Raw genomic sequence first — 26,684 nt, forward strand, 5'->3', positions numbered from 1 at the left:
ATCGCAAACTGACGTATATATACGTCGGGTAACTTTGCGGGGGTATACCGGGATGATGCCTCTAGCTAGTGTCAACGGTCGGCGTTCTGTCGGTAATGACCGATGCGGCTCGGGAGCCGCTCGATCGTTACCCGGGTGAGCGGGAGGGGACGCCCCTCCCCCCTCCCGCCGCCTTCCGTGACCTTTACTGGGGCTCCCGTTCCACCGGGAGCCCCGATCACCCAGCCGACACGTCCGCCAACTGGATGGAGTCCCGATCAAAGCCGGAAACGGCTTCGATCGGGTCTCCGATGACGTAACCCGGAGGCGGCGTCCATGACGTCACTTCCGGGTTAGTGTGCTGCAAAAGGCGGCATATTTAAAAAACAGCTGTATGCAAAAACGCAGTTTTCGGCGTTTTTCATACATGGAAGTGTAGTGGAGGGGTCTAGGGTCTTTTAGACCCTTAATCCCTCCATAAAGTGTACCAGTCACTACATATTGGTGTCACAAGGGATGTTTACATTGCTTGTGACAGCAATAAAAGTGATCAGATTTTTTTTTTTTTTTTTAAAAACTGTAATAAAGTTAAAAAAAAAAATAAAATAAATAGGAAAAAAAAATAAAATAAATAGGAAAAAAAATAAAATAAATAGGAAAAAAAAAAATGTAGCCGCCGCCGTCACCGTTAGCTCGTGCACAGAAAAAAAAAACGTATACGGAAGTCGAGCCGCGAATGAAATTGCTGTTCAAACCACACATGTGAGGTATCGCCGCGAGTGGTAATGAGTAAGCGACACATCTAGTCGTGAAACGCGTCTACCATCTTGTCCTGCACTCACAGTTTGTATCTATATTTGCCATTTGATTGATGTGGAATAAAGACACTCCTTTTTTGAATTTCATCGGAAGTGCGGTCATTCCTTTTTGCTTGATGTATCGCCGCGATCGCCAGAGCGTGAGCAATAATTTGAAAAAAGAGCTACACTCTAACTCTAAACTGGTAACCTTTAAAAAAATTTAAAGCGTCCGCTATTAAGATTTCTATTGACCGTAGTTTGTTGCCATCCCACGGGGGGGGGGGGGGGCAATTTTAAACCATAACATATTGGGTATCTATTTACTCGGCATGACATCATCTTTCACAATCTTCAAAAAATGGGCTAACTTTACTGTTTAGTATTTTTTAAATGCAGGGAAATATGATTTTTCAAAAATTTTCCAAAAAAATTGTGTTTTAAAGACCGCTGTGCAAATACCGCGTGACAAAAAATATTGCAATGACCACCATTTGATTCTCCAGAGTCTTTGCTAAAATAATATGTATAATTTTTGGGGGGTTCTAAGTAGTTTTCTAGGGAAAAATACTGTTTTTTTTTTTTTTTTTAAATACTGGTTTTAACTTGTAAACAAAAAGTGTCCGAAATAGGGCTGGGGCTTAAGTGGTTAAAGGAACGGTAATTAGTTGTTCAACCATACAGGCCGGGCTCCACTGTTAGCTGTCTTAAGCACAAATCAGGCACAGCTATTATCTTTTGTACCAATTGTCCCACCCTATTAGATTGTAAGCCCTTTTAAGCAGGGCCCTTCTAAACCTCTTGTATTGTATTGTATTGTAACTGTACTTTCCCTTTATATTGTAAAGTGCTGCCCAAACCGCTGGTGCAATATAAATACTGAATAATAATAATATTAATAACAAGAAAATTCATATAAATATCAGAACTGGATGGATAGAAATATAAATCTTTTTGCATGAAAAACAGCTCCCAAATATGTATTTCATTTGTGTATTTATCTGTTTGCCTGGAGTTCAGCTTTAACAACAATTAAGATAAGATAGCCAGCCACACAGTAGTTGATTTGAGTCGGCTGACACAGAGACTTGCATAGGGAGAAGCAGCAGTAAAGCACAACCATCATGCAGTAATGCAAAGTTCTCATATTCTTCTTCCATCTTTTCATTTTCCTTTATCCTATATTTTATCATTTCTCTCTCTCACACACTCTCCTTTGTTATTTCTGCTTAGTAAATCAGATTTTTATTAATGAAAGTTACTGAATATTAACTTGTATAGTATAAACGCTCTGTGAATTATTTTGATGTGCATTAGGCGGCCTGTACAAACCCTTGTGTTATATAGGACTTCAATAAAAACAATTGAAAATGAAATTGTTCTTTTCTATAAACCTAGCTGTGATTATGATCTACTTAGCAGTAGGTTCGCAGGAAATTTAATGTGATAAACCTAATGCTATAACAAAAAGTTATAAATTCCATTTTAACTTTTACATTTAATAAAAATGAAACAGTCTTTCATTTTACAGAGAGAATATGTTCAATATAGATCATCGTGCTAGTTGGTTCTACAAGTTGAAGTTTTTTTAGTGCTTTTAAAGCCTTGCAATAAAAAGTTATGAAACAATAAAAAAAACAAAAGCCTCAGAAGTGCAATTACATCTTATCTGGCTTGCTCAAACCAAATATAACTTTATAGGGTCTATAAAATTGGGACCGTTTTTTTAGATGGATTTCTTCACTATCCCACTTTTTGTTTTTAAGGGTAAAACATATATGACCTTATTTATTAAAAAATGTCTAATTCTTAAATGCTAGCCGGGCATAGTTTCCCCCCAACTTATCGTTATACCAAAATACCTATCTAAATCTACAGTTATGTGGAGCACTGAGCCTTCATTGTTTTGGTCTTATTCACTGAATGGATGGTGGGCTTTTCTTCAAGGGTAAAACATGTATGACCTTGTTTATTAAAATTTTTTTAATTCTTAAGTGCTAGCCGGGCATAGTTTTCCCCCAACTAATCGTTATACCAAAATACCTATCTAAATCTACAGTTATGTGATGCACTGAGCCTTCATTTTTTTGGTCTTATTCACTGAATGGATGGTGGGCTTTTCTTCAAGGGTAAAGCATGTATGACCTTGTTTATTAAAAATGTTCTAATTCAGTGCTAGCCAGGTGAATATCTCCTAAATGGTGCAAGTTTAGGAGATATTCATTTTACCTACTGGTACGCTTTATTATAGGCATACCTGTAGGTAAAAAAAAAAAAAACAAAGCGGACTTTACTACCGCTTTAAGTGAACTTGTTGCATTGCCCTACATGGCTATATGATTATCACATATGAACACAGAACAGACATTTTATGCTAATATGTTTAATAAAGGAAACCTGGCCTGAAAGAAGTACATGACTTAGCATTGCTGTCTTAACATTTTCTGGGGTTGCTGGAAAGTATGGGGCATTTTTTTCACATTTATAATGTATGTTTCACTATATCTTTTAGCTCATACTTACTTATCTCCCGAAAAATAAACCAATAGAGGATGTCCTGCCAAATTAGCTGCACCACTGGGCCCTTTAAATCTCTAAAACTGCTGACATATAATCCAAGTTCTTTCTTGTGATCCAGCGTAATGAACAATGAACACATCACGTTTACTGTTATTTACTTACTGGTGCATGCGAGCCCGGCTGAAAGGAGCTGTATAACAATCCGTCTCTTCTAGGTCTGGAAGGGCTTCCTTGTCAAGCTTCATTGGGTTTCTAGGCAGCCAGCTTTTAAGTTGTCTCATGTTCCTCTGCAAACTAAAAGGAAGAAATGTTTTATAAAAATCAACTTGATCTGAAATGACCTTGGACAGGGAATTATAAAACAGCTCAATCTTAGGTTCTCTATGCACGGTGCAAGGGGGAATGGGATGTTGAAGGAGAACATTACCCATACAATGGGTGCAGAGCAATGGTCTTTTAGGCCTGACATGTTGTGTGTTCACAAAAAAGCTCCTGTGTGTAGCTTTAGTAAACTTGAAGTTGAAACATGCAGAACAAGCACAGAAATGTATTTTGTAGATGCAGCTTTGCCTCTGAGGTTATGTTTTGAGCATATTACTGGTTTGCTTTTGTCATTGTCATGCAGTACTTCTGTACTTCTTCCTATGACAACAGTTCATACATATAATTCATTCTAACAACTAATGTAATTTTAACAATTACTTATGCCTCGTACACACGCAACGACTGTTGGCCGTGAATTTTCGGCCAACGTCCGATCGGCCGATTTTCGGCTTGTTAGTATGATGCTTCCAACAACCGACTGCGACTTTTCGGCCGAACAAAATCTGGTGTGCAGGCTATAAAATTTTTGTTGGCCGTCAACAGAACGGCCGATTTTCCGTCAGTCAGTACAGATTTCGGCAGTCAAAAATCAGATGAGCAAGACTGGGCATGCTCAGAGAAGAAAAAACACACGGAAAGTAAACCATCACATGACATCACTTCTGAAGTTGGTTGTTGTTGACCGAGAAAATTTGTGTGCAGTCTAGAGCAGTGGTCCTCAACCCTGGTCCTCAGGGCCCACTAACAGGCCAGGTTTGCTGCTCAGTGATTGCAGTACTCTAGTCTGCATCTCCCCAAGGTAATACTTAAAATCTGGCCTGTTAGTGGGCCCCGAGGACTGGAGTTGAGGACCACTGGTCTAGAGCACATTTCAACCAACACAACAACACTGGACAAAAGACGGCCGATCGGTCGGCCGATAATCGTTGCGTGTGTACAAGGCTTAAGCCTTCAAACTCTGCCCCCAACAACCTGTCAATTAACACTCTTTGTCCATCCAACAGCTCTTCAGTTTCCACACAGCAATCCTATCCCTCTTTAGCTCTTTAAATGTCATGTTTTTTGCCCAAAACTAGAGATGCCCAAACCAATTTCCAAACTAAGATTTGGCCTGGATAGTGCTGATTATGAAATTCTTGATAAACAGTTTGCATAATTTTGAATGACTATAGGTGGGCTTCTCTACTCTTTCTTACTTCCCACATGACTCTCTCTCTCTGCCCTTTCCCAAAATAAGGTAATAAGGCAATGATACATCATTAAAAACAACCTGAATATAAGAGCATTGCAGGCTCTGTTTTCTGTGTGTTGGTGCTAAACACTTCCTCGTGGTGATATCAGTGACATCATCAGACACAATCACAAGAACAGTGCATTAGGGTTTGCTGTCGTTTAATGCCAGAATGCAGTAATTGCTGTAATTCAACAATATAAGAGTAATTATTTGTATACAGTAAATATATACAGTATTGTAAGTTTCGGCATAAGTAACTCTGCATCATTCTCTCTTTTGTTTTTTTCTATCTCTAAATAACTACCCAATGCATGGGAATGGGCCAGATCCAATACCATCCTTGTGTGAGACCAAGGAACCATCAGCTACTTTACAACTGGTGGGGATGTGTCACTGGTTGTCTAACAATTAGCCTGATCAGAAAGCTGTCAAATTTAGCAATGGTAGTAGTATTGCAGCCAAAGGTATAACTTCCCTCTGTAGCTAGATATTACACCCCATTTAGTTCTTTAAATGCCAAACATACAAAATTCGGACAGAAGTATACTACAGTCAGAACCTGAGGCTTATCCCTAGGTAACAGAAATAAGATATACCTGTGCTCAAATCCCAATAGCTTGTACATGCATATCATTCCTGTTTTGTATTGCAAAGTTTGCTAAAAGGGGTATACAGCAGAGGGTTTATCCAGAATTTCTTGTCATCCTTAGGCAAGACTTCCATTTTTTTTGTCCTGACTGTCACCAGAGCAGATTTCCACATTGGCAGACTTTGCCTCACCTCCTGTTCCTGTGACAACGCAATAAAATGTGATTTCCCATTGATATATTGTTACTTTCTAAAGTCCTGCCAGCTATACTATACGCACTGGTTTTTAGCACCTGGAGTCTCACACTGAAAACTGCCAGGTCTATTCACTACAAATGAAAAAACGGACCGTTGGAAAGTGAAAGTTTGCATCTATTTTGTTTCCACTGGAAAAAAAAAATTAATATTTCAGATGCTACAATAAAAGAGGGTTAGATTGCATCAAAGATATTAGACTGCTGTATCACATTTTGCTTTGTAATGTAGCCAAATACCCACACATGAATTATGGAACTTGAGTTAATCATCTACAGTTAGATATGCAAGTTTTAAAGCTTACAATTACTTTTTTTTTTTTTTTATCAGCACAGGGGACAGTGTGCTGGTGGCTGCTGTGTTTGGTGAAGTTTAAACGCCTGCACTCTAGCAGCAGTAATCTACATGTTCTATAGGGGGTTATACGAGCCGCTAGACCTATCATAGGCACTAATACATTCATAGAATCTGTACTATAGCTTCCAGCAATGAAAAGTACTCTATGAATAGAGGATTAGCAGATGATAGAATGGTTTGCCTCTTCCATTCATAGAGCATTTTGTATTGTGGGAACTGTGGGTACAGCTTTTATAAAAGAAGGAGGGGGGCAGAAAGGGCAGCCATAGTCTGCACTTTTGATGAGTGCCTGTGCCACGTCCAGTGACATGATTTAAGCCCCCAAGCACCAGAAGATTGCGCTGCAGGGGTATGCAAGAGTGTAGAGGACTGAAGGTTTAAAGCCTCATGCACACTGGACACTTTGCCATCTCTCCTAGACGCCTTTCCTCCTGGCAATAGCACTTTTAGGCACATTTAGGTGTATCAAGGGATTGGGTGTTAGTCATTGTATTGGTCAGAATAACAACATATTCTGACCATTGAAATTATTTAACACCCAAGTGCTAAGCGCGTCTAGAGTTAACTCATGTCTAGAAGCTTTTACACGCATCAAGCATGTCCGCTGCTCCTGGTCATGCTTGTAGCGTGTTTTTTTCTGTCTCTAAACACCTTTGTGTGCATGTGCACATAGGCTAACATGCAGGAAAATTTAGAGGCATAAAAAAAGAAATCCGGATGCCCCTAACAGGTTAACACGTTACAAATGTCCAGTGTGCATGAAGCCTAAGACACCCTGGGGCGACCTGTGAAGTCGCTGTGCACAGCGTGCACCGCTACCTCCGCGCGACATGCACGGACTTCATATCATTGAAGTCAATGCAGGTCGCCTCCAGGTCCCCCCCAAAGTAGTACAGGACCCTTTTTCTAAGTCGGAGCGACTTGTGTCGCTCCTATTAGAACGGGTCCTGTGCTAATCTATGGCAGGCGACCCATCGCGACTTGTCAGGTGTCCAAGTCGCCTGACAAGTCGCGCTAGTGTGAATGGGGACTAAAAGAAGAGAGCAGCCACCAACATAGGAGACATTTCTCATACAATGTAAGTACCTTCCCCTGTGCTGATTTTATTTTAGAAATTAAATAAACATAAGCTTTAAAATCCAAAATGATTAATTTAGCAAACTGGCCACTTGCAGGTCTATGGAGATACCATCTAAAAGTGCCCTCAGGAGGAATCCAGTTTGACTAACTTGGGTAAATTTACCTGGAATTACATTTTTTTTCTTTTAACAAAAACATGTAGACAAAAGGCAGAACTGTGTAGGCTTATTTTTCACACCTTGTTTGCAGTAAATTTAATCTGAATCCCAAGGGTAAAATAAAGGTGACGGGACGGATGCCCAGAACTTTGGCATGTCAAACTACTACAATAGCATTGCCTTGCTTCTATAGTTTGGCTTATAGAAAGAGCTCTTATAAAGGGATAATGGAAGCATTCATGCAGCATGGCCACTTCCTTCTCTTCCTTGCCCTGTCACCCCTGTCCCATACCAATATAACAGAAGTTAGCACAATAAACATAATCACATCATCATTATCAGGTACCCAATAAACCTGTACAAACAGCTGTTATTGTTTTATAAACTTGATTCCAAATAGAAATCAATGAACTACAAACAAAGCTTTAATTAATGCATGGTTGTCATGATTCAGGCTTTTTTGGCAAGTTAGATTTATGCATTTTACAAGCTTGAATTTGCATTCTAAGGATTGCTAAGGTAAGCAGGCACAAGCAGTTCTGGGTAAGGGCTACAAGCAGTTGTGAATCTATGCACTTAGATAAATTTAAATTATTCTTTTACTAGAAATCCTGCTAAAGCATAATTGAGAGGTATGAAAAGCAGATTGTTTAGGAGGAACTAATTCAAATATTTCCATAATGTATGGAAAGAGTAATCTGTAGAAATGAATGCTATACTGTAATACTGTGGGCAAATGTGTGCATTGTCATGCTACTCAGAAGTCTTAAGTGGCTAAAAGATAACCTATATTAAAACCAAACGATGTTCATATATAATTTAAAGGATAGATTAGTGGTGATAAGAATCTTAAAATAACCTGTTGGTGCTACCTATGTGTATATACACTGCTCAAACAAATTAAAGGAACACTTTTTAATCAGAGTATAGCATAAAGTCAATTAAACTCCTGGGATATTGATCTGGCCAGTTAGGTAGCAGAGGAGGTTGTTAATCAGTTTCAGCTACTTTGGTATTAATGAAATTAACAACAGGTGCACAAGATGGTCAACAATAAGACAACTTCCAAAACAGGAATGGTTTTACAGGTGGAGGGCGGGCACTGACATTTTTTTCCCTACTCCTCTTTTCTGACAGTTTTTCACTAGTTTTGCATTTGGCTAGGGTCAGTGTCACTACTGGTACCTTGAGGCAATACCTGGACCCTATAGAGGTTGCACAGGCAGTCCAACTCCTCCAGGAGGGCACGTCAATACGCCAGAAGGTTTGGCGTATTGCATAGCTGGACATCCGATCTGTCCATGACTCACTCAGTCACCTCCCCCCCTACACGTCAGTAAGCACCAGGCATACATTAACCCCTCCCTCTCCAATAAAATTAACCCCTTCACTGCCAGTGTCATTTTTACAGTAACAGTGCATATATATAGCACTGATTAATGCAGTAATGTCACTGGTACCCCAAAAAGTGTCAAAAATGTCAGTCAAGGGTCCGATATGTCCGCCGCAATGTCGCAGTCCCGCAAAAAAAATCGCAGATCGCCGCCATTATGCGTTAAAAAAAACCCCACCAAAAATGACAGAAATCTTTCCCTTTGTTAGTAAACGCAATAACTTTTGCGCAAACCAATCAAAATACGCTTATTGCGATTTTTTTTACCAAACATAGGTAGCAGAAAACAAATTGGCCAAAATTTTTTAAAAAAATTGGTTTTTACATCTTTTTTGGGGGGAATTTCATATAAAAAAATGTTAAAAATATTGTTATTTTTTCAAAATAAACGCTATTTTTTTGTTTATAGCGCAAAAAGTAAAAATCGCACAGGTGATCAAATACCACCAAAAGAAAGCTCTGTTTGTGGGAAAAAAAGGACGTAAATTTCGTTTGGGTACGGTGTCGCACGACCGCGCAATTGTCAGTTGAAGTCGCACAGTGCCGAATCGCAAAAAGTGGCCTGGACGGAAGACAGCAAAATCCTCCGGTAGTAAAGTGGTTAATCCTAACAAACCCCCAAAGATCTTACCCAAATGGTCACACTGAAACACCTCAGACCAAGGAGAATACATTTTAAAATCCAGATAGTGTCAGGGCTCTAAAATGATATCAAAGGTAATAATAAATATGAAAACAGTGCTAAAAAAATACATAAAAAAACAAACATAAAATTATACGTGAAAGTCCCAAACAATCTACATGTAAACATATCTTCTCTTCTGTGAACTTAATCAAACATAAAAGTATAGATACAAACACTTTATAATTAAAAGTCTATATAAAAGCCCTGAGTTCATCCGTTGACTGCAGAGTTGACACCCAAATTTGAAGAGAGTTCCACCACTGTGTAACACAATTAACAGAGGCCTCTCACCAGATGCGATGGACCATGAGATTATAAATGATCAAACTGGCTTTGATTATAACTTTCTCCTTGATCCTATGGCTTATAGATTATAACTTCCGCTTGATCCTATGGCTCCCAGCATAGGATCAAGCACCGCACCTCCACTTGAAAAGATTACCACCAGAGAAAAGAATATACTCCCAAAGTGAAGTATGGTAAAAACTTAACCACTTAAGCCCCGGAAGATTTTACCCCCTTCCTGACCAGGGGGTTTTTTGCGATTTTTTCCTGCGTGACTTTAACGGACAATTGCGTGGTCGTGCAACACTGTACCTAAACTAATTTCACGTCCTTTTTTTCCCACAAACAGAGCTTTCTTTTGGTGGTATTTGATCACCTGTGCAATTTTTCGATCATGCGCTATAAACAAAAAAAGTGCGTCAATTTTGCAAAAATAACAATATTTTTCACTTTTTTTATATGAAATTCCCCCCCCCCCCAAAAAAATGTAAAAATCAACATTTTTTAACATTTTCGGCCAATTTGTTTTATGCTACATATGTTTGGTAAAAAAAATCGCAAAAAGCGTATTTTGATTGGTTTGCGCAAAAGTTATCGCGTTTACTAACAAAGGGAAAGATTTTTGTCATTTTTGGTGTTTTTTTTTTAACGAGAAATGGTGGCGATCTGCGATTTTTTTTGCGGTACTGCGACATTGCGGCGGACAGATCGGACCCTTGACTGACATTTTTGAAACTTTTGGGGGTACCAGTGACATTACTGCAGTAATCAGTGCTATACATATGCACTGTTACTGTAAAAATGACACTGGCAGGGAAGGGGTTAACTGTATTGGAGAGGGAGGGGTTAAATGTGTCCTAGGGGCATTATTCTAACTGTAGTGGGACAGGTCTCCTATTGTAAAAACAGAGATCAACGGTTCTACATAGTAGAACCGTCTGATCTCCATTTTTACACAGGGGAGAATGACAGGCGGTTTGTTTACATAAGCCGCCCGCCTTTCTCCCGCTCTACCGACGATCATAGTGTGACCGGCGGACATCAGGTCCACCAGTCACACGCCCGCACTCCTCTGTGAACGAGCGCTCGCCCGCTATTGGCTCAAAACCCGGTGACAGGCTAGCAACGTAGATCTACGTCACTCTGCCTGACCGGGGCTGACTGCCGCAGTAAATATACTGTGCGCAGTCGGCAAGAGGTTAAATACACAAGGAAATTAACTAACCAAAGAGTGCCATCATCCAGGAAAATTCAAACAAGCATTCCTCCTTTTTTCTCTATGTTAAAAACTTAAGTCTTTTATTACATCCAAAAGGATTTTACAATGGTATATCAAAGATTGCACCTAATAACTTCACGTTGTACAATCACCACTTTAAATGAGAGCAATAGCAGGCTGATAGCTCACCAAATAAATTGCTGGCTTATGATCATGATTGTGCAGGATGACGTGCATGCATTTTATCATAAGCTATCAGCCTGATATTGCTCTCGTTTAAAGCAGGGATTGTATACTGTGAAGTTATTAGCTGCAATCTTTCATATACTATTGTAAAATCCTTTTGGATGTAATAAAAGGCTTACATTTTTAACATACTATACTATAAGAGTATATTCTTTTCTCTGGTGGTAATCTTCGCAAGTGGAGGTGCGGTGCTTGATCCTATGCTGGGAGCCATTGGAGAAATTTATAACGAAAGCAAGTTTGACCATTTATAATTTTATGGTTCATCACATCTGGTAAGAAGTCTCTGTTAATGGTGTTACATGGTGGTGGAACTCTCTTTAAGGTTGGATGTATGCCAATGGATTAACTTGGGCCTTTTATATACACTTTTACCTATAAAGGTGTTTGTATTTGCACATTTATGTATGAATAAGCTCAAAGGAGAGAAGATTTTTTCACATACAATATGGACTGTTATGGATTTTAACACATCATTTTAGGTTTATGTTTATTTTCTATGTAATTATTTAGCACTGTATTCTTGTTATTTTAGTTTTCACAATTGGTATCACAATTGTATAGAAGCTGCTTTATATTTTTTTGGATCTAGCACGGATATACTTTGCTTCTGTTAATAATAAATATGAGCGCATTATAAACCCATGAGATAGAATAAAATAATATAAATACACAGGCTAAAGCATTCTTATACATCCCAGTAAACTGCAGTTTTCTTGCACATGTATAATCCCCCCCTTACAAAATGGTGGATATGCTTTCAACCAAACAATCTGGATTTTATTTTTTTTATTGACTTAACTGTATTTTCGTTTTGAGTTTTACACAATGTTTTAATGCTTTAATTAATGTAATTATTACATTTAATTTAATTAATTAAAATTTAATTATTTAATGCTTGTTGTTTGTCAATATCCTTTGGAAACTTTTCAATATGGAACTTTGCAGCAATAAAATAGTATATGTATTTTAATAAGTTGTTGTGTTTGCTATTGGAGGCATACTTAAAATCCCATTGGTTTTAGTTGAATATATAATTTTTAAGTAATTACAATATATAATTTACTTCAACATTCCACCTACATTCATTTGGGTATGTACGTATATGTGAATTATTAGTTCTTAGATCAATGCAGTCACATCCAACATACATAGGATTTCTACGGGTTTTAGTAGGGCAGTGATATAAAAAAAAAAAAAAGTTCAGGAGAACAGAAAAAAACATTTTGTTTACAGTGGAGTTTCATTTAAGCAATAAAGAGTTATTGTGTAAAGTCTGCTAAATGTAAATGTCCACAGTATTTTCCAACACTTGAATGGCGGTTTTCTTGTCTTAATGTCCCAAACCGTCCTCCCCATATGCTCAAACATATGGTCACCATTTAAGTGCAGTATCTCCCTAAATGTGAAGCAAAGCTATACACAGCATAAATTCACAACTGCTGATGGGAGGGTTTGATTGATTTTGCAGGATGGGTAATTGGCGAAATAAAAAACAGTATCACCCACCAACCTGCCCATGGTTTTGCTCTTCCAGTCAGTGTAATAACATTTTTTCCTGTAAGAACAGCACAAGTCAGCTGAAGCGTCACATGAGTATTTAAACCAAAAATGGATTCCATTTGGGTTGACATTGACAATATAAGTATGTCAAAGACCGTATGGATATTGCAATCTCAACAACTATTGCTGCACAGTTAACTTGAACCCAGGCTTTAACAAGGCATTTTTGATTACCATTCATTGACAACAGTGAAAAAGATTTAAGGAGTAAGGCTGGAACTGTAAACCTTAGATGCATTGGCTACCATCCCCTGCACTATTCTATCCCTCTAGCTGGCCAAGATGAATGGCCTGGAAAGCAAATGAAAGTACAATGACCGTATGCCCCGGTCTTGAATTCCATCCTTTAAAATAAACCTTTCCTAAAGCTGGCCCTACATTGACAAGTTTTTTTTTATTTATCAGCACACAGATTCCCCCATTTACACAAGTGAGGTGGATGGGAGATCAGAATATACTGATCAGCACTGCAGTCAATTCGGCTGCAAGTGCTGATTGAATGAAAAGATGCCAACAGTGCTGCTGACCCAGCCGAATTTCAACCCATCTATGGTCAGCTTTAGAGAAATACACAGGCTACCATTACTGATTTCTCATTCTGAAAATGCCAGTTGGCTGGCTGTCATGCCAAGCTCTTGCTTTGCTATTCTCATTAACCAGGTAAAGTCTTTAGATAAGACCGTCTCGCATTACTCTGGCTCCTTGTTCCAGTTCACTGATTCAAAGTGTTGAAGCCAATGGCCCAGCTTAATGGCCAGGAAATAGCATTGACAATGGCAGTCATGAAATATCTCCCAGGGCAGGTTCTCTTTAATAATAGACACAAGCAAAGGGGCTACATGTTGTGTCAAAATCAGTGAGCTCTGATTAATCTTCCTTTCTGCCATGTCTCATTAGGCCCTTTTACATGGGCAGGCCGATCAGGTTTTCCTTTTGCCAGCTGTTCAGGTGGATCTGATTGGAAGGTTCATTATCCCTATGGATAGGTTTGTGTAAACAGACTTGTGTTTGTTTCTACCTGCCCTCCTCAAATCTGATCCAGTCGGCTAAAAAAAAAGAAAAGGAAAAAGGGGATCCATCCCCTTTCATCTGGGTGGATGAGATCAGAGGGTAGTTGGGTGTAAATGTACAATGGAGTCCATTTACTCCCAGCCCTCCTATAGAGAAGAGTGAACTCATTCCTTGACAGCTCTGCAGAAACTGAGTGGACATGGACCTGTCATCCTCCCACTGATCCCCTGCTGATCCCAATGGAGTCTTTCCCATGTGAAAGGGGCCTTAGGCTACAATGGAATGGAGAGCCATCCCTGTATACTGCTCAGTGCATGCAGAGTGCAAAGGGGTCCATTTAATAAAGACAAAAAGAGAGCGTGCACTTCACAAGGGAAATTGCTCCAGAGCTTAGAAAATGAGGGGACTCTCCACTGACTTCCATCATCCAATCATGTGAAAGCAAAAATGCTGTTTTTTTCTTTTTTTTTTCTTGCATGTGATTGGGTACTCTTTGCAAAGTGAAGCTTCACCTCATTTACCTAGGTCTGTAGCTAATGCCCTTGCAGGGTGCAACTGCACTTCCAAAGTGCACAGCCTATTTGCCTTTTGTAAATCAGCCCCTACTGAACACATACTGTATATATTTTGGGGAGATCTATATGATTGCTGTTAATACACTGGGTATTCTGTGTAACTAGAAGAACTGCCTTGGGAGACTAGAGAGGCAGAGGGGGTCCTTTAATGGGGTCACATCACACACATTTCTAGTTGGGAAAATGTCTTTATCATAACATTTATATAGCAAGGTTTTTTTTAAAAAAGGATGATTGAACTTTTTACAAAGAAAAGATGGCATGAACATACAAAAAGGCAGACATTTGTAAAAAGACAATGATAGTTGACAACTATATAAACAATAAAAACTGGTATGGCATATGAAAAGATCTAGAGAAGCTCTCACTATATATTCCAACCAAGTTGGGATAACTTGTACTTTCCTATACATTCAGCTTTTATAGGGTGCTTGGCTGAGTGCTGCATTCATAATTGTCCAGCAGGGGGCATGTGAACACAATTTTTTCACTCTCTACTGAGTATTATGCACATTTGTATTGTAATTTTATCCTTTGGTGTTGAAGAAAAGTGTCAAAGATGGTCACTATCAGTTCATCAAACCATACGGCACAGACTTTGTGCGTGCCTCTTTATAAGGGTGGGTCCAGGGCTAAATGGTGGTACTGTGCAAAGAAAACCACTGACCAGAAGGAAAATCCTGATAAAAAGTTTACTAAAGTCCCATATCAGAAAAACAAGAATACAGGCATTTCGAGAGCGTGGTGGTCCTCTTCATCAAGGTGACAAGGAGAACGTCTCCACTTGTCATATTGATAAAGAGGGCTGCTGCACCCTGGAAAAGTGGGTGTTCTTGATTTTCTGATATGGGACTTGTTTTCTGACTTTTGGGACTTTAATAAACTTTTATCAGGGTTTTCAGTTTGGCATGCTGACTTTTTAAATGATTTTTAGAAACGATATTCATTCAGAACATAGTTTATTCATTCAACAGAGTTCTTCTAGGGCTTGTTCACTCGGGTGGCCAGGGAGTGGTAAAAGCAGGTGGTTTTACCACCCCCTGACCGCCTACCCAAAGAAAGGGCAGGGCCGTACACATATCCTGGCTGCAATGCTTTATTTTACGGCAGTGGCAAATGATAAACAGTAGGTTGAATTCTCGGGCGGAATTGCTGCCGAGAGTGATCTATTTAAGTGTATGGGGCTGTGCTGCAAACACCCTGCAACTGAGAACAATCCACGTGGTTGCAAAGAACAGCTTAGCGAACCGAATATCGCTATTCAGAGGAGCTGTAAGGGCTTGCTAGGCGTGCGCACAGGGTGTGCCAGGTGTGCCTGGGAACACCCTAATCACCCTGTGTGGCACAAATTCCCCCTATTTAGACCCCTGCTATTTCACCAAAGCTCCTAAAAAAAAAAAAAATAGTAACAAAAATAAAATAAAATAAAAATGTAACAAATATTAAAAAATAAAAACTACTGACACCGTCTACTGCCCTACTGACACTGTCAGTGGATAAATACACATGCACACACCCATATGTGTTTGAGCTTTGGGATGCACACCCTAATGCAATAGGCTGTGCACACCTATGAAGGGCTGCCACATGTATGAAGGAGCCATTAGAAACAATCAGTGGGGTAACAACAGCAAATGTATTTAGATATCAGAAAAAAAATGTTATACTGGCACGGGGGGCTCCATAGGATTAGCATAATTGACCTAACCGGTACAGCTGTCATGTGATTGGCTGTTGCAGACAAAATTTGTATTTTTCTTTCCTCCAGTTCAATGCAGCAAAAACCCTTATTACATTAGAATAATGGAAATAGGTCCAAGGAAAATAAATGGTGATGCTTCTTTAAACTGTGCAAAAAAAGTCTATAATAGAGTATTGTGCTTCCCAAGCCAACATGCAGTGTTATTCCACTCCACAATCTTGTCCTCCAATCACCAGGTGCAATGCAAGCTCACCTCCATCTTAGACCCACAAGGGGTCAGCACAGCGTAACCACAATGATCACTGATAATCAGGCTCCTTAGAATAGCAATAATCCCCTTCTGTGATGGCTCTACACTATGCACATACAGCTCCAAAGCAACACATAGAAAAAGAAAAAACTCCCAATAGTGCAGTACCTGGGTTAAAAGCTGAATGAACCACACACCCCCAGCTTCATGAAATGCACTCACATTTATTTAAAAAGAATTGTACAATGATAAAATCCAACAGCTCTATTGTGTTTCATACATGTGATCCCACTGCCAGGCTCCACCTCTACGCGTTACGCCACTATTACACATGGCTTTCATCTGTGATATGTGAGTGCATTTTATGTAGCTGGGGGTGTGTGGTTCATTCAGCTATTTAACCCAGGTACTGCACTATTGGGAGTTTTTTCTATGTGTTGCTTTGGAGCTGTGTGTGCATAGTGTGGAGCCATCACAGAAGGGGATTATTGCCATTCTAAGGAACCTGATTATCAGTGATCATTGCGGTTATGCCGTGTTGACCCCTTGTGGGTCTAAGATGGAGGTGAGCTTGCATTGCACCTGGTGATTGGAGGACAAGATTGTGGAATGGAATAACACTGTGCGTTGACTTGGGAAGCACAATACTCTATTACAGACTTTTTCTTGCACAGATTCTTGTATAGACTTTTTTCTTGCGCAGCATCACCATTTATTTTCCTTGGACTTATTGCCATCATTCCAAACATTTTTTTTTTTTTGCTACTGTTTGCAAATGTTAGCACTTTACTTACACTTATATCAATTGATGTGGATACCTCATTATCTTTTTCTGCTATTTATATTGTTTTGTTGACCAGCGCTATCACATATCTTTATTTATCTTTATTCATATGTGGGAACAAATTGGGTGATAGCAGCAGCTGTCCACATATTATACTTCATTTATTCTTAATTTATTAAAGCGGAGTTCCACCCAAAAGTGGAACTTCCGCTTTAGGTAGTCCTAACCCCCTGACATGCCACATTTGGCATGTAGTTTTTTTTTTTTGGGGGGGGGGGAGCGGGTACCTAGTTTTGACAGGTATCCGCTCCCACGCCGTGGCACCCTGAGCAGAAGTTCTCCCCCTCCCTCCCTGCAATCTTCTGGGACATGTCAGAGGTCCCAGAAGATTGCCTGCCAATCAAGATGCGCAGTGCAACTTGCGCATGCGCAGTGCGTACTCGGCTGTGAAGCCGCATGCTGTCACGGCCGGGTGCCCACTCCAGTGATGCTGGCACCGCTGAGACCAGAGGGAGAGGATCGAGGCTTTGGGAGGTCGCATCGCTGGACCATGGGACAGGTGAGTGTGTTTTTATTAAAAGTCAGCAGCTACACTTTTTGTAGCTGCTGACTTTTAATAAACACAGAAAAGGCTGAAACTCCGCTTTAAGTGGCAGCACATAATAACTTTTTAGATATTTATTTGACCCTTATTATATTGTCTTACTACATGTCAGTCTGTATTTATTGCATGAAGTGACATTCATACTTAGGCTGCTTTCACACTAAGTCAAGCGCTTTTATGTTAAAAAAAGCATGTGAAAAGCTTAAAAAAAAATGCTTTCCTTTAAAATCAATGAATAAATTAATGTGTTCATACTGGGGCAGTGCGCTTCCATTGCAGTTAAAAAAAATCCTGATTGCAGCTTGTTTGGGGAGTTAAAAAACACACCAAAAATGCACCTTCGCATTGAAAGCAATGTAAAATGCAGTAAAAATGTGGCAAAAATGCACCCGCGATTGGGTTTTTGGTGCGTTTTTTGAGTCACGTGTCCTTTAAAAACTGCACTGCAAACTCTGTTAAATCACAGCAAAGCCACGTTTATGCAGCGGATCAGTGTGAAAGCAGCCTTAGCCCTGGTTCAAACTGATGCGATGCGGGCAACGCACAAGATTCGCTGTGTTTCCCTGCTTCACATCGCACTACTTAGCGATCGTACTGTGTCCAACGCAATCTGCTGCTGGTGTCAATGTTAGATTAAAGCGGAATCAAAAGTGAAAAATTCCGCTTTAAGGCCTCCTCCCCAGCTCAGGTTTATGAAATTGAGCTTTTTTTGGGGGGGGGTACCTAATTTTGATAGGTATCTGCTCCCACATCGGTTCTGGTCGTCTTAGGTGATCAGAAGTAAAATTTCTCCTTCCCAAGGTCTTCTGGAACACATGACAAGTCCTAGAAGACTTCCGGACCAGTCACAGAGTGCAGCGCCGCTCACGCGTGCGCAGTGGCCACCCAGCTGAAAGCTGTCACAGCCGGGTGCCCATAGCAGAGATGCCGGGACTGCCGAGGGAGGATACGGGGAGAACACAGCTGGGGTGAGTACACCGTTGGATTGTGGGACAGGTGAGTGGCTGTTTATTAAAAGTCAGCAGCTGCACTTTTTGTAGCTGCTGACTTTTAATAAACAAAAAAATTACTGGAACTCCACTTTAACAACACACCGAAACAGATTTCAAAATGCAGTGCGTTCCTGTGCCAATCACATGCGGTGTTCTGCACACACCAGTGTGAACCCAGGCTAATAGAGTATCTAAAGCTAAAAAAATTTGTGTTTTCAATAGAAAGGAAACATTTTTAAAAGCTTTGTCTTTTATTTTATTAATATTATTCTTTGTTTTTGCTGTCTGTATCCCATTGGGTAGATTTCCTGTCCCAAAGATATTGAGATTTATGGTGGCAACACAAGCTTCCATTTTATTATCCAATCAATACGTAATTTGATCAAAATGTTAAAACCCATAATTTCCCTTTCAATCGATTTAGACTCAATTTAAATTGGAGTTGATCTGCCAGGGTGGAAAATTATCACTCGTTTTGCATTGATTGGCAGCATTGAGCTACTTTGTTAATTAATAGGATTGTGTTTTGATCAATCAGATTATGAGATTACATGGCGGAAACAGAGATGCGATCTCTAATTTACAATCATAAATTACAAACATATTTTAACCATTGGTTGAAACCACATGCTTGTGTCATATCAATCAAAAAGGTTTTCAACTAAAGTTTGATTATTCTTATTGGAAGTGATTGATCGGAAAATAAATCAACCATTTATTGAAGCGTGTATAACCACCTTAAATCTTTCCAAAATGAAGGACATTAAACTTAGACAGTTGTCACTGGAACATGTGCCCCATGGGAAGATTTCTCTACTATTCCTATTCCGGTGACAACTCAACATTTTGGATTTTCCCTCATTTTGATACTTGGCAACAATGGTCACCAGGATAATAAGAAAGGATGGAGAAAGCAGGGCCACAGACAGCAATAAAAACCTCATTAATTAATACTTAGCCCCTATTCGCACCTGAGCATTTTGCCATGCATTTCCCAAAGTGAGATGAAGAATCCAGCTATTCTCAATGGGCCCATTAACACCTAATCATTGTGCATCTTGTTGTGTGAAGCTCAGCAAAGTATGTGACTTTCTTCTGGGGCAGAATTGTGTGGTTTCAACCCCATAGATTTTAATGGGAGCTCCTGAAAAACACTTGAACAATGCGTGTAAACGTGCTGTATATGTTTTTTTAGGTGCACTCATTAAAGTCTATGGGACCAAAAATATGTAAGTCTGGTCCTGGACTACAGGTCACGTGTGTAAAAGTGTAAAGGGGCTCACTCTAAAGGCTATGCGATTAAAGTGGAACTTCACCCATAAGGGGAATTACGCTCTCTTTCTCCTCCACCTCTCCTGCAGATTTGGCACATTATTTTTTTGGGGGGAAAAGGGACCTGATTTTTTGCCAGGTACCCACTCCTCCACTTCCGGTCAGATCGCCACAGGGATCTGAGCAAAAGTTCGCCCCCCCACAGCCAGCTTCTGGGACATGTCACAGGTCCCAAAAAGCTGCAGGACCAATCAGATGCAGCGTGGTTGTGAAGCCCCAAGCAGTCAAAGTCGACTGCCCATAGTTAGTATGCCAACGCAGGGGACTGAAGTCCATTGAAGAAACAGGTCTGGGGAGGAACAGGCTGGATCCCTGGACAGGTGAGTGTCTAATTATTAAAAGTCAGCAGCTACAGGATTTGTAGCTGCTGACTTAATTTTTTTAATAGATGACTTTAATATGCATTCATAGGACATTTTTAAATGCATATACAGTGAGGGAAATAATTATTTGATCCCCTGCAGATTTTGTACGTTTGCCCACTTACAAAGAAATGAAGGCTCTATCATTTTTATCATAGGTGTATTTTAAATGATAGAGACAGAATATTAACCAAAAATCCAGAAAAAAACACATAAAACAAATGCTATAAAATAAGTTTTTTATCCCAAGCAAAACATAACTTAGTACTTAGTGGAAAAACCCTTGCTTGGAGATCAAATACTTATTTTACTCACTGAACTGCAACTTAATTTATATAATTTGTTTTATGTGGTTTTTTTTTCTTGATTTTTGGTTGATATTCTGTCGCTATCATTTAAAATACACTTATGATGGAGCGACAGTGCACAAGCATTGCCTATTAATTGCAATGGGCTGTCCTATACGTGGAAATCACACAACAGAAGTACGAGCACCTAGCCAAAAACCTGGCCATACTTCCTAGAAAGCATCTCTTCTTTTATCCTATATAAGAAGACACATAAAAAAGTGGAAGATTAAAATAGCTGTCCCCAAGGTCCGCTATAATCCTCGCAAGTGATGTGCTAGATTTGAAAATGACGTTTAAGATTCAGGCCACATGGGATTCCACAGGGAATAATAATGAGCATTGCTGACCATCAGAGGAGCTTGTTATCCCATCAAGAGATTTCCCAGCTTGATGTGATTCCCATGATTCTATACAGAGCTATGATTCCATTACAATTCAGACAAAACCACAGGTATTGAAAATTGAATTAAAAAAGGAACCCAAAGACATATACCTAAAAGGCATTCTGATGTTCATCCTCTCGGCGTATTTGCACAGCGTATCCCACGGACAATGGATTTTGACAAACATGATGTCATTGTTGGTATATGCACTCTAAAACAGGCAAAAATAAAGTCATTTGAAGAAAATATTCACACAGGACATGAGCCAAAAATAATATTAAAAAGAACAATATGTTAAAAGATAAAAAACAAAACCAGCTTTTATTGCAATAATCACCTTCAATCTTTCAATGCAGTACTTATTTCTACCACTAGATGTCCTCAGTCTTGTGGTCAGTATCATTCAACTCATTTCATCTGAGCATAGGCTGCCTGGACCCGCCCCCAGCCTGTGACTGGACAGTGAAAGGAGAAGCAGTACGGTGAGGAGTTCATCTCTCTGTCATTCTGTTTTCTCCTCCTATTAGCATGCTTCTTGTAAGCGCAGGAACTGAGTGATTTTGTGCTGCTTCTTCCTCTCACACTCCAGCCCAGCTATACAGAGTATACAGAGACTGCAAGAGGCCAATACAAGGTCAAACTTAGGTACCATTTGATCAATATATATCTCCATAATCATTGATAGATATGGTATATATATATATATATATATATATATATATATACACATCAATGATTATGGAGATGCAATCATTTGCGTCTATTATATCTGCCTGGAGTTGAGCTTTATGCATAAAATCCAACCCGGTCAGAACTATTTTTTTAGTTCTGGATAAAGTGAGGAAGGATTAGAACTTTTGCCAAGTTTTTAATAACTGCCAGTGTCTCCCTTGGGAATATTTGACTTCACTTCCCGTCCTGGTGACCACAGAGGGACTGAAAGGAACTTCATGAACAGGAAAGCACAAAGAAATAGATACCTAAAAGGGTCCACCACTTCCACAATCTACTAAAGAGAAATGCATTCATTGCCTTCTGTGTTACCGTTAGTAAAAGACACATCACTCCCTGTCCTGGTGAAAGAATGGAAAATGAAGAAAAATGTATTTAACAAAGCCAAAGACTGCAATAAAAACTGGAAGTTGTAGCCCTTTCCAACTCAATTCACAACTATCAAGATGTTTTGGCTGGAGTAGGGTTTTATAGTACGACACCAAATTTATTTATATAGTAAGGATGGGGGGACATCACCACTGCAATTCTCCAGTCTGTGGCTTGGGAATTCTCTTTCAAGTTTAGGGACTCGTTTAGTGACTTGACCTTCTTCACTACAGGGTTCCCAACCTGCAGCCCAAGGGCCGCATGCCGCCCAAGATGGCTATGAATGCGCCCAACACAAAATCATAAACTTACTTGGATGATTTTTTTTTTTTTGGGGGGGGGGCGATTTTTTTGCTACACTTAGTGAACACATGTGGCTAACGAAATATTGACAGTGTCTCTTTACTGAACTTTTATAAGGTTTATCTTCCCAAAGAAAAATCTTCCACTATTTACAATCACGTCTTATTCAGGTCATCAGTTTTCGGCAGTGCCTATATTTGTGAACAACTATTTTCAAGGATTAAGAACACGAAAGGCAAAATTACAACCAAAATATCTGATGAGCACCTTGAGAATTTATTGAGAATTGCTACTACATCCATCTAGCCAGATATTGATGTGTTCGTTTATCAAAAACAGTGTCAAGTATCCCACTAGTTTTATGTTGCCTTCTTTTACATTTATAATAAAAAATATTACAAAAATCAAGTTTTATCTACATCAGTCATTGTTAACTTGTGAGAGGTGGGAGGACGAAACGCATTAGGTGGGAACTTCCGGTGACATTATGATCAGCGTTTGGCAAGCACGATTCTCTGCTGGTTCTGTACCGGCGTTACATGTTAGTTTGCACAGGAAACTTGTGAGTAGGAAATTTGTGTGTTTTATGTCTTTTTAACAATAAAATGGAATTACACTATGGAGATTTCTCTACCTCTTTATGTGACCAATAACCTGCCATCCTATTTAGTGAAGTGGAGGAGCTGGAGAAATGGCATCTGTGCATTCATCTATGATAGGTATGATAAAAAGCGAGGACCAATGCGCTACCTGAAAGGGGTCTGACTCAAGAACCAATGAATGGTGTAAATATGTACAAACGTATCAATGTGCAAATCCTCAGTGATGAAAAATAAAACAACCAAATTCCAATACAATCAGAAAAAGCAGCCAATTCTATTCAGTGGCCCCACTGTAAAGTAATACTATATAGAAAAATATAAAAATTGGCGCTAATTAGCGCCAATTTTTATATTTTTCTACATCTATGATAGGTGTATTTACCTTCATAATCTGTGGAGGAGCTGGAGAAACGACATCTGAGCATTCATCTGTGACAGGCATATTTACACTCATAATTTGGTGAGTGAGGGCACAAAAGGGAGCATGGGACCTTATCACATATAAGAAGATTTGGAGCACTAATTGCACTTTTAAGAAAGCACTATTGTATTTGGTTCTGAGGACTTTGATGATTTTTTTGCACAACTGAATTTTATAAACTGATCATTTTTTATGATTTATGGTGTATATGTATGATTTGTATAATTTAAGGGGACACTCTGGGGAGCGGCATATACACTATATTGTCAAAAGTATTTTGGACGCCTGCCTTTACATGCACATGAATTTTAATGGCATCCCAGTCTTACTCTGTAGGATTCAATATTGAGTTGGCCCACCCTTTGCAGCTATAACAGCTTCAGTTCTTCTGGGAAGGCTGTCCACAAGGTTTAGGAGTGTGTCTATGGGAATGTTTGAGCATTCTTAAAAAAGCGCATTTGTGAGGTCAGGCACTGATGTGGGATGGGGAGGCCTGGCTTGCAGTCTCTGCTCTAATTCATCCCAAAGGTGTTCTGTTGGGTTGAGGTCAGGACTCTGTGCAGGCCAGTCTAGTTCCTCCACCCCAAACTCGCTCATGCATGTCTTTATGGACCTTGCTTTGTGCACTGGTGCTAATCATTTGGTGGAGGGGAGATTATGGTGTGGGGTTGTTTTTCAGGGGTTGGGCTTGGTCCCTTAGTTCCAGTAAAGAGAGTTCCTAAGGTGACAGCATATCAAGACAATTTGGACAATTTCATGCTCCCAACTTTGTGAGAACAGTTTGGGGATGGCCCCTTCCTGTTCCAACAAGAATGCGTAACAGTGCACAAAGAACGTGACTGACCTCAACCCGATAGAATACCTTTGGGATGAATTAGAGTGGAGACTACGAGCCAGGCCTTCTCGTCCAACATGAGTGCCTGACCTCACAAATGTGAGGTCAAACATTACCATAGAAACACGCCTAAACCTTGAGGACAGTCTTCCCAGAAGAGTTGAAGCTGTTAGAGCTTTAAAGGATGGGCCAACTGAATATTAAACCCTATGGACTAAGACTGGGATGCCATTAAAATTCATGTGCGTGTTAAGGCAGGTATCTCAATACTTTTGCCAATATAGTGTGTATTTATTAATGGTTCTTTATTGTTCTTTTTATTTATTAGACACTTTTTTTTTTTACCTTAACGTGGGCATACAAATATGACATTTTAGTTTTTAACCTGTGAGTGTAAAAAAACACTTGCAGGTTAGATAATATACTAACCTTTCCTGCAGCTTCCCCTTGCGGAACCTACATGAGTGTGACATCAACCTCGTTCCAGCAAGATAAGGGAAATGTAGAGCAGGCCAAACCTCGCTATCACCAAATATGGAGTGTTTATCATTCCCTAGGATCTCTTCGACAGGATAATGACGACACCCCCTTGCAGTCTGTAGAAGCTGTGGAAATGGTAAATATAATTTGGGAGGAAACCAGGGTACACTGAGGAAACCCATGCAGGCACAGGGGGAACATGCAAACTCCAGGCAGCCGAAAAAAGTTTGGAAAGCCCTGCAGTAGATTATTGGTCAGCACTTGGGTTCTTGGCTCAAATCCTGGCTAGGACTCTATTTGCGTGGAGTTGCATATTTTTCTTGTGTTTATGTGTATTTTATCCAACACTCCAAAGACATGCTGGTAGGTTAATTGACCTCTTTCTTAACCGGCCCTAGTATGTGTATATGTATGTGAGATAGTTGACTTTAGATTGTAAGATCCTTGAGGGGAGGGACTAATGTGAAGGTACAGTATGTAAAGTGCTGTGTAAATTGACAGTGTTATACAAATACCTGTAATAAATAAAGAATAATACAATTGGTGTCATCTAAGTAAGCAGCTGCTATTCATGTTACTGTAGTTCATTGGCCAGATCCATAAAAAAATTGGGGGAAGTCTCTGACATCCTTAGAAAACAGGAAGTTCCTTATTACCGTATTTTTTCTGCTGCACCAGCATAACAGATATAGTTCTTAGACTGTATCAGAAATAATCATGTAAATCAGTTTGTTGCCTCCTAGCAAAGGATTACATTATAGAACAATTGTTTGCAGTTGCCATTCTGCTTAATAGATTAATTAGAATCCCTCTTGTAGAATTAGCTTTTGCACATGCAGGCCAGCAAAGGGGCTCCTGGCGGGCATTACAAGTGCCTCTTGAGAGCCCCCACTTGGATACAATGGTGGAAAATGTGTATTGAGCTGAATTACTTTGTAAACATATAGATAACATAGAAAGGCAGATGCAGACGTTGACTGTAGCCTCTGAAATGAACAGAAACTGTCATTTCTTCCAAAGGCTTCCCTAAGCAGACCACAGCCTGGTAGACAATGGGATCTGAACTGGAAATGCAAAAAGAAGAATTCCAGATACTTTGTGCATACCGCACTTCTGTATTCAAGCCTTTAATATGCCACAGGGTGATGTCCCTGAGCGAGGAATATCCTACGGAGATATTTAACTTCCTTAATAGAATTGTAAGTACACGAAAGTCGCCTAATGTTCCACTTAAGTTCATCAACTGTCTTGTTGCGGCTTTCTGTAAAGTGCATTGGAGGGATGCTGATCCCTGTCACAGATATCCATTATCTGCTATGAGAACACCTATTACTAAATAACTACTAAAACTAATGGAGCCATCATCTAATCAGGTGACAAGGGGACTGTGACAGCGGAAAATCATGTCATAGCTTTAACCACCCTAATGGAGCATTTGTGTACAGCACATTGATTCTACAAGATCAAACTTCTGCAGTTGAAATCTGAATATTGTACAACATCATGCTACCTTGTACTTGAATGCTAAGAACAGAAGCTGTAGAAGAGCTCAGTGATGGCGGGCATTGATAGGTGGCAATCTGAAGAACTATAAAGGCTGCTTTTTTTAGTGTCAAGTAAAAATGATATAGATAGTTTAAGGTGGCCATATGCAATCAATTTAGATATGAGTGATTGCAAACAAGTTTTTTAACAACGGTTAAAATACTGACCGGTGCAACACACATTGTATTGTTCCACATTTATGCGACCGAATGATAGATCGAAATTTGATTTGATTTGATTGAAATATATGATTGTTACTTTTTCATTTAAACAATCTAAAAGAAACGATCACTTAATCAATCTGAATTACAATCAGGTCATGATGAGATTTGTTTTATGCATCAGAAGAAATTGGCTACATTTTTTCAC

At 39.5% G+C, this 26,684-nt stretch overlaps 1 protein-coding gene across 1 annotated transcript in view; it reads right to left on the bottom strand.

Moving 5' to 3' along the window:
* The window catches only part of ANO3 (anoctamin 3), a 542,814-nt gene that overhangs the window by 237,577 nt on the left and 278,553 nt on the right, over positions 1 to 26,684 (bottom strand). The window contains exons 6-8 of the mRNA XM_082269831.1: positions 21,139 to 21,239; positions 12,634 to 12,678; positions 3,459 to 3,590 (exon numbers count right to left, since the gene is read on the bottom strand). Of these exons, the coding sequence (XP_082125957.1) occupies positions 3,459 to 3,590; positions 12,634 to 12,678; positions 21,139 to 21,239 (278 nt within the window). The remainder of the gene's footprint in view (positions 1 to 3,458; positions 3,591 to 12,633; positions 12,679 to 21,138; positions 21,240 to 26,684) is intronic.

The sequence above is a fragment of the Pelophylax lessonae genome (assembly GCF_965119305.1).
Source record: "Pelophylax lessonae genome assembly, chromosome: 10".
Taxonomy (NCBI): Eukaryota; Metazoa; Chordata; class Amphibia; order Anura; family Ranidae; genus Pelophylax; species Pelophylax lessonae.